This window comes from Genypterus blacodes, unplaced genomic scaffold (genome assembly GCF_046128005.1).
Source record: "Genypterus blacodes isolate CSIRO-AG114 ecotype Tasmania unplaced genomic scaffold, CSIRO-AGI_Gbla_v1 ptg000022l_1, whole genome shotgun sequence".
NCBI classification, from domain to species: domain Eukaryota; kingdom Metazoa; phylum Chordata; class Actinopteri; order Ophidiiformes; family Ophidiidae; genus Genypterus; species Genypterus blacodes.
In genome coordinates, this window is record NW_027466835.1 from 1,390,559 (window position 1) to 1,402,647 (window position 12,089).

Consider the following 12,089-nt stretch of genomic DNA (forward strand, 5'->3'; position numbering starts at 1 on the left):
CTCAAACTGAGTTATTCCGTTTATCTGTTACAGTGAGGTGATATTTTCTTTAATTTTAAAAGGGAACTTAACACCGTCTGCTTCCTTCTGTGCTGTCAGCGACGGGCCCGGGGGCTCTGCTTAGCGCTCCCTGACAGAGCTCAGCGTTGAGGAAATGAGGCTGGGGAAGACCCCGATGACCGTGAGGCATTCTGCCCATATTTCACTAAGCTCCTCTCCCCTAAGGAAGAGACTGCAGAGACGACCCGTATCAGAACACATGATGGAGGGGGGGGGGGGGGGGGGACGGTGTAATGGGAACCACAGAGGTCTGAAATGGAATCCCAAGGAAAACACATAGGCAGGCACACACATAAACACACACATAAACAAAGTCTGCACCGCTTTGCCTTTTGCTCCTTGTGTGTGTGTGTTTTTGAGTACGGCAGTCCAGGTTTACGTGTGTGTGTGTACATACGAGGCCTGTATCGCACACGGGAATTTAACCAGCACGCAAATGTGCCGACTGTTTGCCTCCGCGACAAAAGCGAGTCCCTCTGCGCGTAATGAATTGGTTTCCTGCCAGGTTAGAGACCATCTGTCGCTCAGGAATCCACACTTGTCCCTGAACTTTATTTTTACACGTTAGCCGAGGTATTAACGTATTTGGATAAGGGATTAAGTTCACTGGTTGTCCAATAGATGGAATGGACAAACAGAGCGAGGAGGGACTGGCGGAGATGTTGGGCCCCATAAGTAAAGACATGGCTGCCCGTACGCCTCCAATCCCACTGAGCCACACTGACTCAGATCAGCTGACTGCTCACATAGTAAAGACCGTAACTGGCAACGTAACGTAACACAACCCTTCCTCTGCAGTCCTTCTGTTTGCCATTCAGTAGCTGGATAAGTGTGTGAAGTAACGACTCGTTTGTAGTAAAGACTTGAACAATCATATGTACTCAGTAGACTTTGTATACATAGTTGCGGTGAGATTTTAGAGCAACAGAGGAAGTAGGCTGCAGTCTTATGTTGCATGTTACACCTCCAGGATAAAGGACGTATCGCTTTGCTGCCATCTTCCATTTGCGAGAAGCCAAACAACCCTGAGGATGCGTCAGTGTAAAACGATACGAGACATTCAAACAGAGGTTTAGCAGGTACGGACCAGGAATTAGCGAAGACAAACTACAGTACGCACGGTGGGTTTGTACAGCCCGGGACTTCCTCTCCGTGTCTCTAATTGGAAACAAATGGAAAGATGAACGGAAAATCTCTTTCTCCTCATGCAGAATCCTTTTCTGAACAATGAGGGATAATAGAGATAAGGATGAGAAACCTTGATTAAATAAAGCTTATAAACTAACCGGCTTGAGCCAGGATCCTGGATCCAATTATGGAAAGTTGTGTTGCCTGTACGAACATTTTCATGCAGTATTTTTAGCAAAGTTTGGTTATTTTGCTTGTTGATTTCAATCACAAACCTCTCCTGTTACAGTTTATCCTGTACTGAAACTCAAACACACGTCTGGGGGAAATATTTCACCTCAATCACTGCACATATAAAGTTAATACTGGCATGAATTCAGATAAACATGTCCAAAGTACAGGTACGTTCTCTCCTGGTGTGTGTAATGTCTTCACTCAGTCACCAGCTCTTCCTCTGCCAGCCCTTCACCTTCCTCCATCCCTCCCCTGCAGACTGAGCTGGACCTCATGAGGCCTCAGACACACTTAATGGGATTATGGTAATATAATTTTGTGACGCTGACCTCGGGCCGGTGCCAGGTTTCTTCCACATCCTCAGACAAAAGGCAAGGAGCCCACCGGGGGCTCCAGCAGGCCGGCCCGGCTCAGCCTCTTGGCACAGGCTGACGTCCTCATGGGGCCAGTGCAAGATGGATGGCTGCATGGCAAAGTTTCACTTCCTCAGTCTGACAGCCAGCGAAAGCAAAGGGGGTTTTTAAACATACAAAGTAAGAAATAAAGGGATGAATTTCAGATCCCTGTTGTTCGTATGATTGCCTTCATCCCCTGCGGAGTACGGTCAATAATCAATAAGCTTCAGGACGTTGAAGATCTGCTCTCCGTTTGGCCCAGACTTCAATCAGCCGTAGTTCTTCCGCTGAGGGTGTAGCTTCCATGGAAACAGCCTTGTGGTCGGCTTGTATTTCTCTGTGATTTAGCGCTCAGTTTCCTCTGCTGGATGTGCATTATTAGTTTAAGAAAGAATTTTATGGACTGGACGGTTTAAAGAGGACTCAGCGTGGGGTCAATCCAAGCTCGGTCAGTAGGCGATCTAAATGGAGAGACGATGAGCAGGAACGCAACTGTGAGAGACAAAGTCTGAGCGTCGCCTCCCAAGTCTTATGAGGAGAGTTCATGTCAGCGGGGACTCGTTCACCATCAACATATTGCTTTTTAAAAATGTAGCTGCTTAGGTTCAACTTTGAAACACACACACACACACGCACAGACATCAACGTTCTTACGCAAACACACAAGTTCAGATATACGCTCGCAATATGCTGGCAGACTGCTACACTCTTCATCTTGTTTTGTCTCATTTAACTTTGTTTCGTGTTTTATTGTTGTCCAGTCTCCAAGCATGTATCACCAGATCCCCCCCACCCCACCCCCCCACACACACACCCCACCCTCTCCGACCCCCACCCTCCCTTTTCTTTTCCTCTTCCTTTTGCCTTCAGAAAGACCACCCATAGGGTTCGGAGGGGGCAAGACGTCTCTGTGGAATAATAATGGGGTCGTCCTGGGAAAATTGCCCATGGAAAGGCCTGTCTGAAAAAAAAATAAAAGAAAAAAAAAAGAGAAAGAGAAATTTGGTCTCGTTTCCGATCCTTCTCGGAAACATTCATCAGGGCACTCCCCGCTGTTTGGAGGGGAGCAGTCCCCGCTGCAGCCCCAAACCCACTCACTGTGCCGGGTCACACTGCTGCTGCCAAGCCTCCATGAGCCTGAGCAGGAGAGCTGGAAACAAGGCTGCTGCGCTCGCAATGCCAAACCATGAGAGTGTGTCATATCGAGAAACAGCATCTGCTCTGCCCTGCTGAGATCCTTGTGATTTGATTTCTTGATTCTTTTTACATGTTGCCGTATGGGAAATATGGTCTTTATGGACGTGTTTGCGATGCTACTGGGCAAGGCGGCCATGTGTCTGCAGCAAAACCCAACACATGACTCACCACTGTCTTTACCAGGGAAAGCCTCAGGAATGATGTCATTTCCTGTTGGGGTGCTACTCTGTGACAGCGCCTCATGACACACACTTTGTTCTGATGAAATCCCATGAAAGCGCCCGTGTAGCAGCTACAAGTTAAAGCGGTAGTTCTGTGACGGTTTGCCTGTTTAGTTCCGAATGAAAATGAAATGTTTGTGTTTAGGAAGTTACAACGTTAATTAAAGCAAACACACTGTGACCAGTTTATTAGGTTCACCTGTCCACTATTTAAAATGTTTGAAATGTAATCCAGAACAATCTACTTTTGCATCAGCACCAACTGCAGCTTCAAATGTTTGTTACTACGGTCGAGTGGTTTTATTTCTTATTTAGGTCTTAAAATCTAAATTCTTATAGTTGCTTACTCTTCACAAAGTTCTATTCAAAACATCACGTTCCAAATGTGTCAGTCTGCTCGCCTGATTTCAATTTGGTCAGAAACCACCAAGTTTGTGCTAAACGCCCCATTTACAAACACATCATTCTTCCTTGATTGGTTTTTGATTCATTGGATTTACAAACAAACGTTTGACATTTTACCACACACACTCTCTAACACACACACACAAACACACACACAGCCAACAACCCAGGACAGCCAGCAAACATTTCATCACCGCTGTTAACCAAAATCCCTCTTGTTTTGTGTTTTGTAAATAGAACATTTCTCAAGCAGGCCAGATCTTCCATTAGGAGCCGATCATGTGCAGGTGTTACATCGATTCCATCACAGCGTTGTGTTGTTGATGCTTATGGTCTGAAGAGAGCAGGAATTCATCTGTGGTTTACATTATCGAATGAAAACAACATGCAAAACATAAAAATGAATGTTCTGCTTTCAGGAAATATGTGATATTTGCATGTTGTAGAATTATTCCAGTGTAACCTCCTTTATTATAATATATTGTAAGTGGGAAATGAATTAGTCCAGCATGTTATTTAATTTCAGCCAACAACCTAGTTCCATTTTCTTTGAAGTTCAGCTTTGTATTCCATCCAACTGGTCTCCCTTGGGCCTGTAAGACCTTGTGGTCCGGCTGCCTGGCTGCTGGGTCTCCGGCTCGGAGCGGCAGCAGAGCCAGTGATGGACGTGTCAGCGGGAGGTGTGCCTGCATGTCAGGAAACACACTCACACACTCCTGACTGCCTTAAGAGTGGAACATATCAACCTCCTATGAGACCAAAGGCGTCAAAGCGGCACCTTCATTTTCTTGTTGTATGCCAACCTTGACTTGACCAGCAATGCAAAAACACCGCAGCATGAAGAGCTCATCACTGTGACAAATTAAGAGAGTTATTAATAGTCGTACTTCATTTAATAAATACTAGAAGGACTCCAGTGCACATGTGTGAATATCAAGAAGAACTATGAAGTTACCTTCAGTTACTAATTACAGATTTGACCTTAAATTCTATGTTTTCCCTGCATTAATTTTAGTATTTGGTAACTCTACAATTACACTGAAGTATTTTTGGAGCATGAACGTACAATAACAAACAATTCATGAGAGCTTCAACATTCTAACTAGTTATTTAACATAGATGATGGACTGGATCAACATCTTTTCAGAGCCTCAGGTGATGCAAAATATATGTAAGATAAATAAATCTTATTTGCTCCACAATAATAATTTAAACCCAAACATTATCATTATTATTATTATTACTGGAGATGTTCAGATTTGCTTTTGCTTGGTGTGTATCTTGGGTTATGGTTGTCGTCTCAGCAAGGGGGCCGGCAGCCAACACTCGCAAAGTGACGTCATGTGAGAACACGCCGCAAGTTTCAACACAAACGTTACTACCTGATTGTGTTTACACTGTTGCTGATTTATTGAAGTCTGTTATATTTCCATGTTACTTGGCTGGTAATGAATAAACAATATTCAATGTCCAGTTTGTTTCTTTAAGCCGTGGTGTATACAGGCCCGGGGGAGGGGTGTGGACATACGTCTGCTCAATGGGCTGCGGTAATGATGCTCTATAGTGAGCTCATGGTCTGAGAAGCCAGGAGCCAAACCAGTGCTCCCAGCGCTCCCAGTGCTCCCAGTGCCTCAGCGTGTTTACACCAGCAGACTGGATTAGTAAAGACCTCACGTGTGTTTTGAAGTGGGAAACTGTGAGCATGTGAGGTTCTTAGACTCTTCCCGTCTTCTTTCATGCTATCAAGCCCTAATCTTTAATTCTGTTGTGTTTTCTGATATTTTTCATATTTCCTTCTACAATCAATCAAACGGATGAAAATCTTGTAAAAACGTCACAGTTACAAGAAAGTTTTCAGTGTTTTGCTTTTATTGCAAACAATATAATACAAAAGATAAGCTTTTAAGACAATGGCATGTTTACCTACGGAAACTGCATTAAGAAGATGACAAAATGAGAACTAATGATACAGAATATAAAAAGAGAAACAGAACTTTTTTCAAAAACAAAGAGCATCCTGGCGATTCCAGCAAATTCTTTACAACAGCCGCAGCTTCCATATCCATTAATTCATTTGTTAGAATGAAAAAAAGAGAAAACCTCCAGTTTTTCTTCTTTATAGAAAAGACTTGAAGATCGTGTTTATCATAATAATAAGTAATCTGCACATAACTAGATTGTGAATAAAAGAAACTTTTAAACTGAAACATTCACAAATGATAAATAAACAAATCTGTTCCACGTGTCAGCAAACTACTGTGCTGAAAATGTTTCATCTCAGTAAGCTGCTGCTGAATTAAAAAGATAATTGCAAAATAGTTATTTTCAAATAAAATTAATGCTAAAGAATAAATTAAGAATGAAAAGGTTAGGAAATGGACAGGGCTGTAGGAATGATAGAAGCGTGCCAGACTCAGCCAAGACCTGCTGGCTGCTGTGAGAATCAGGTCAAAGGTCACTTCCTGTATCTCCTCTAGCAGGAAGTCCAAATTATAATGTGGCTTTAGATTCTGCGATGCCAGTGGACGGAGCCTCCCGACTGTGGCTCCAGAGGCACCAACGGTATCAAGGCAGTGCTAAAGAAAAGCAAGCAGCACTCAGCTCCATCTAGCATCACGGTAAGGCCCCTAGAGTTACACGGCTCCTGCTAGAGTATTTCCAACACAACAATTTGAGCTAAAGCAAAGAAGAAGAAGTAGAATATTTGCCTAATTCACTGATGACGCTGTCATATTACAGTCACAAATTAAAATCTAATTCAAACCTGCATCGCTCAATTCTTGCATGGGAATTACAATATATACAGTACAAAAATTCAAAGCAAATGTAGCTATTATAAGACGGCAGTGTCAGTAAACGGATGTTTCTTACTTCCAGTACAAAAATACATTTGTGAGAAGTAAGGCCACAGAGGGTGATCAGCATTCCTGCTCCATACAGGTTAAACCTTCAGTATGTGAAGATGAGATGATGACACTGATTATGACCACCATGGCAATGATGACTAGAGCAGAACACATACACAGTACATACTAAAATATTTATAACAGTATGTCCTCACAGAGGATTTCTTTTTTTAACATTATATTTAAAAAAATATAATTACAATTCCAACCAATACAAAAGGCACTGTTGTGAGCCAATCCAAAGATAAACTTTCAGTACTATAAAAAAATGTTTTTCTGTTGGCAATGACGGCCGTGTGCGGCATGATGGCGCCGAGGCCGCCGGGCGAAGAGTCTGTGGGTGATACAGTCAGTGCTCAGGCCGCTCAGGGCCTGGACAGCTGCGTGTAAATGGGCTGCTGCTCCCAGTGCTGTGGACTGTGGGTCTGGGGCACGGAAGGAACCCCGGCGTTGTCGGCGATGGGGGTGTACATGGGCCTCTGGCTGGGGTAGCTGAAGGTGGAGTACAGGCCGGAGCCCTGGCCAGCTGCATGGCTGTAGTAGGAGTTGACGCCGCCTTGGTGGTCAGAATAGTCATACTGCGCTCTGGTGATGGAGGGGTAAGAGGAGGCGCTGTAGTGCTGCAGGTTGAACGAGCCGTAGGTGACGTGCTGCGGGGAGCCCTGCTGCTCGTTGTAGTGACTGGGACTCAGCTGCTCCGTCTTGATCTGGGTGGTTCTATTCTGAGCCTGCTGGCCTTGCTCACCTCCTCCACCCAGGGTGGTCAGAGAGTGCTGCTGCTGCTGCTGTTGTTGCTGCTGCTGCTTGGACATCCACGCATGAGCCCCAGCACCAGCCGCCGGGTTGACTGAGGAGCTGTTGATGGCGTAGTTGCCGGTGTAGCCAGCCTGGGTCACCCCGGCGTGGCTGTGAGGCGGGAGGTATTGGTCAAACTCGTCCACATCGAAGCTTCCCATGTTGGAGATGACATCGGTGCTCAGCTCACCCATGTCCACCGCACCAAAGTCGATGTTGATCTGGCGGCTGGTGCCCTCCTGCATGGGGCACCCCTCACGCTTCAGGTCAGCTTTGCTGGTAGGGAGGTCTGTCTTGGGGGTGGTGGGCGGTGTTGGAGGGCCCTGGGACTGACCTGGTTTAGGTGGAGAGAGAGAGAGTTAGCATCATAGGCAACATCACACTGAATAACCAATGTAAATGTAATGTAAATGTGACAGGGAGGGCTTGCAGGGTGCAGAGGCAGGTGTATTTGCATGATGGCTTGTAAAACTCCCTAATCTTTAATGATTAACAGGAGTCTGTTCAGGCTCTAAAGCTCTGGAGATTAAACTAATATGTCGAAATGAGTGATTGGAGTGGAGCTGGTGTGATCTCTTCTTACCTGAATGCTCTCCTGGTGAGTGCACCTCGCCCATGCTGGACGCGGGGGAATCGGCCTGCTGCAGCGCTTTGAATATGGCGTTGGGGGAGATGTGTGTCTGCTCGCCGTCCTCCGGTTCGCTCTGTCCGTTCTTCACAGACTTCCTCCGCCTCGGCTGGTACTTGTAGTCGGGGTGGTCCTTCTTATGCTGCACCCTCAGGCGCTCAGCCTCCTCAACAAACGGCCGCTTCTCCACCTCGTTCAACAGCCTGGAAATGACGAGATAGTTGGTGAATTTAGAGAAACGCGGTCAGAACATAGAACCGCTAAGATGAGCGCGCATTGACTCGATGAAAGAGTTTTTAGAATGAATAAAAAGTTTGAGTTTATAGCCTGAGGTGACACAAGCGGCATGCATGCATTAAGAACGGAAATTAAACAAAACTGTAGTAATAATAATACTTATAGTAAAGGATCGACAAACAAGAAAAATATATTTTCTAATCAATCAGACAAATCTCCACATTGCTCCACGCGTGTATTTCTGTCTCATGTGTGCCCGGCGCGTAGAGACGCGCAGCGGGGCGGATGGAGAGCTGGGGCGGACTTACCTCCACAGTTTGCCGAGCGTCTTGCTGAGCTCCGCGTTGTGCAGATGCGGGTACTGGTCCGCCAGCTTCCTGCGGGCCGCCTGGGCCCACACCATGAACGCGTTCATGGGTCTCTTGACGTGGGGTTTGTTCTTGCTGGAGCCGTTGACGCGCACCGGCATCGGCACCAGGGTCCAGTCGTAGCCCTTCAGCACCTGGGACACCGCGTCACGGATGCACACGGGGAACTTTTCCTCCTCCGTCTCCTTCTTGTAGTCCGGGCCCAGCAGGAGGTGGTTGTCGGTCGGCCGGGTGTTCTCGGTGTCCGAACCGGAGCCGGACGGGCACGGCGAGCCGACGGAGTCCTCGGACATGCTGGGGCTGGGAGCGTCGGAGTGACACTTCTCCTGTTCTTCTGTCATCTTCAGGTAAGGATCGAGGAGATTCATACGAAGAAATTAAACAAGAGCTTCTCGCAGTAGAATAAAAACTTTCTGAGGGAGAAAATCCTTCTTTCTAAATCCAAGTGTTGCGCCCGGAGACCGCAGTGACAGGCTGAGAGGCGCGCAGCCGCACTGGAGAACCTCGCACCTTCACAGGAGGAAACGCCAAGAAAGTCAAAGGCTTCGTCGCTGCTTTGACTTCACGTAATATTTCAGAAAAGAAGCCGAACTGCATGTGGCCGCTTTCCAACGCTTTACTTCAAAAATGTGATCAAAGTGTGGACAGTGAGGGAGCAGATCCACTCTGGAGCACAGCTGAGGAGTCTACAGGCGCAGGAGGCGACGCCGGGATTTATGTGACGAGGCGAGGGAGCGATTGGGCGAAACTCGAGGAGGCGGAGACGAAATCCGACTCTGAGCCGCAGTCAACAACAGAGCAGAGCAGAGAAGAGAAAAGTGTTTTTCCCCCACTGACTTCTGCTTCTATTTCAATTTACCTTATAGATTAAAGTTCAAATTAAGAGCGTAGACATGGCAGCTGTGTCTGTAACACTCAGAGAAAGACTTTAAATCATCACATGCACAAGGAATACAACACGGAGCCTCATATTCTATACACACTGCATATACACTGCAAACACGCCGTATAATACAACACAGACATATAGATCTATATATAATACAGTAGGCAACTCGTTTCAATGATAAACTTTGAATAAAACCCAATTAGACTAACTTCTTACACTTTGTTGTCATGGAGATTCTATCATTTTTCCCCAGAAATTGCGGTCTATTTGACTCCTATTCAGTAAAAAATTTAAGCAAATTCAAGAACTGATCATTGAGAACAGCAAGTCCTTATTTCTGCTGGGTTTGTCTCACCAGAACGAAGTTGCTTTCCTGTAACCAACAGGCATCAGTTTGTCAGTTTTAATATATATTGATGGTTCGATTCTAATCCGTTTTTAAGGGAATGATAATATCAGGATCGATTGATTATCCCGACTGATGTTTGTTTCTCATAACTGTGGAGAGAAGTTGTTTGTGGGTGAAGCTGTTGCACTCCGTGCAGGCTGCGTCAGTTCACACAGCGACCAATAGGGGGCGACAGCAGTCCAGAAACTCGGTAGGAGCTTTTTGCTGGTTTGACTGCAGAGAGTAAAGCAAAGTTGTTAGAAATATAAGTTTCAGCTCGAGTTTGTCTCTGAGAACTATAAGACCTCAGGACAACGATGAAATAAATATCCTGTGAAATGTCTTTTACTGAAAAGAATGCAGAGGGACATGACGTCACTCTTCCTCTAGAAATGATTTGGCCGATTTCTATTTTTTTTTTTTTTACTTTAATACATTTAATATAACTTTTATAATCTACCAGTTATGTGAAATAATTAGTCCTTACACCTAATAATAATGATAATAAATATTGTTATTGTATCATCATCATCATCATCATCATCATACAGGACTATATTCCTGTATTTGTTCAGTCACTCTCATACTCCCAAACAAAACAAATGTGTGGCAGCAATAAATTCTGCTTTTCTGGATTTGCTCCAACACTTATTCAGAGGACAAAGGACACTTTGTTTGAGCGACTTCCCTCACTAATCCATGTATTTCATTTACGAAACCAAACACTCCAACATAAAACAAACGTTACAATGTTTTAATTACACACTTTTGATTTCACCGATTGCCAACATCAACTTCATCCTTAATATGAATGTGGTAAACCTAAATGTGTAATTACTGGCCTCATTAAGGTGCGCACATGTACAAAATAAAATGCAACAAGTAGTGACATGGATCAGGTTGATCACTTAACATGATATTAATCTAATAGGGAGATATAAAGAGAAGCAATCTAGAGACTAATTTAAATTCTACAATATCCGAATAACATTCTTTGCACATATTATATTCAAATATACTTTCATCCCTGAAGTCAAATAAACAAAAATACACAAAATAAATCAGCTCAAACAATGTAAAAAGTCACTTTACTCTTTTAAAATGCTGTAAAATATATATATCATGGTGAGTTTCTGCATTCTGTGTTTATTCTATAAAAGCTAATGTTCTGTTGCAGGGACCCACATAAACACTCCGAGTCAAACAATGGAGCTGCTTCAGGGTTTCCTGTTACAGCGAGCCGTCCAGCCCAGCCTCTGGTGTCACGACCCTGACAGTTTCATTAAAAACAGCCTAATAGCCCGATCAGATGGACCTGTAATTTCTGCTCCTCGTCTCATTGGTTGACCGGACGCACTGGCAGTCTGCCTTGTCATCCCCCCAGCTCCACTGGATGACACACAATTTAGAAATGCTATACTTCCAAACTACATGCGAGGGGCTTTGAAAAAGGCACTGCACATTGTTTTTGTTTCATCACCATTTGAAAGGTATAATGGTGCTGATTTTATAACACTTCAAAGTAACCTGATTCTCTGTAGTTGCTCTGAAAACCTTGAGCCACTTCCCTCCATATCGTCTCACTTGTGAGCGGCCTGTGAGAGCTTGCGGCGCAGGTCACACAGCGATACTGACAGGCAAAATGATACACTTACACTCAGATCGCAACAACATACTACAGCTGCATTATAATGTGATTATTCGACACCGTTTCTTGCTTTTTAAGGCGAGCGGGGGTGTTGTGGGAGGTGTGATGAGAGGTTTTGGCCTTGTGGAGCTGCCTGGTCTGAACATGCAGAGGAGGAAACCCAGGGATGGCTAACACAGAGGCATCAGAGGTGTGGCTGGACATGTTCTCGCCCCCGTAACGCTGACTGCACAGGGTTTGAGGTGCCCTGGTGGGGCGGGGTGGGATGGGGTTGGGGGGGCCGGGCTCGCGGCTTACATGGAACACCCCGCCTGCGAGCAGAGCGGGTCTTGGGAAACTTCTCAGCTTGACTTCGAGCCACGGCGTCAAAATTTTGAAGCAAACACTGGGGGTAAACTGCTAAATCATGTCTTCCACCTCTCCTCACTCTCTTAGATTCCACTGCAAATGTTTGAGCAGACCGCCTCTCGCTTTTTAAGACTCTGAGCATCAGTTGTGTGTGGATGTGTTTGTGGTGTTAATATAGCAGGCGTTTGAGCGTTCCTCATGTCGTTACAACAGCTGAATCAAATCATAAAAGCCTGATGTGC

At 45.2% G+C, this 12,089-nt stretch overlaps 1 protein-coding gene across 1 annotated transcript; it reads right to left on the minus strand.

The window, feature by feature from the left end:
• Window positions 1-5,487: 5,487 nt before the first annotated feature.
• sox9a (SRY-box transcription factor 9a) lies at window positions 5,488-9,281 on the minus strand. Its single transcript, XM_076142934.1, has 3 exons — window positions 8,515-9,281; window positions 7,925-8,172; window positions 5,488-7,675 (listed from the first exon to the last, which is right to left on the minus strand). The coding sequence occupies exons 1-3, from the start codon at window positions 8,940-8,942 to the stop codon at window positions 6,912-6,914; spliced, it is 1,440 nt and encodes a 479-aa protein (XP_075999049.1). The 5' UTR covers window positions 8,943-9,281; the 3' UTR covers window positions 5,488-6,911.
• Window positions 9,282-12,089: the final 2,808 nt, after the last annotated feature.

Excerpts from the sequence above, each read along its gene's own strand:
- sox9a (XM_076142934.1), bottom strand. The coding sequence starts at position 8,942 with ATGAATCTCCTCGATCCTTACCTGAAGATGACAGAAGAACAGGAGAAG. Across the intron at positions 8,173-8,514 it reads ACGCTCGGCAAACTGTGGAG|GCTGTTGAACGAGGTGGAGA; the intron begins GTAAGTCCGCCC and ends CGTCATTTCCAG. Across the intron at positions 7,676-7,924 it reads CTCACCAGGAGAGCATTCAG|GTCAGTCCCAGGGCCCTCCA; the intron begins GTAAGAAGAGAT and ends CACCTAAACCAG.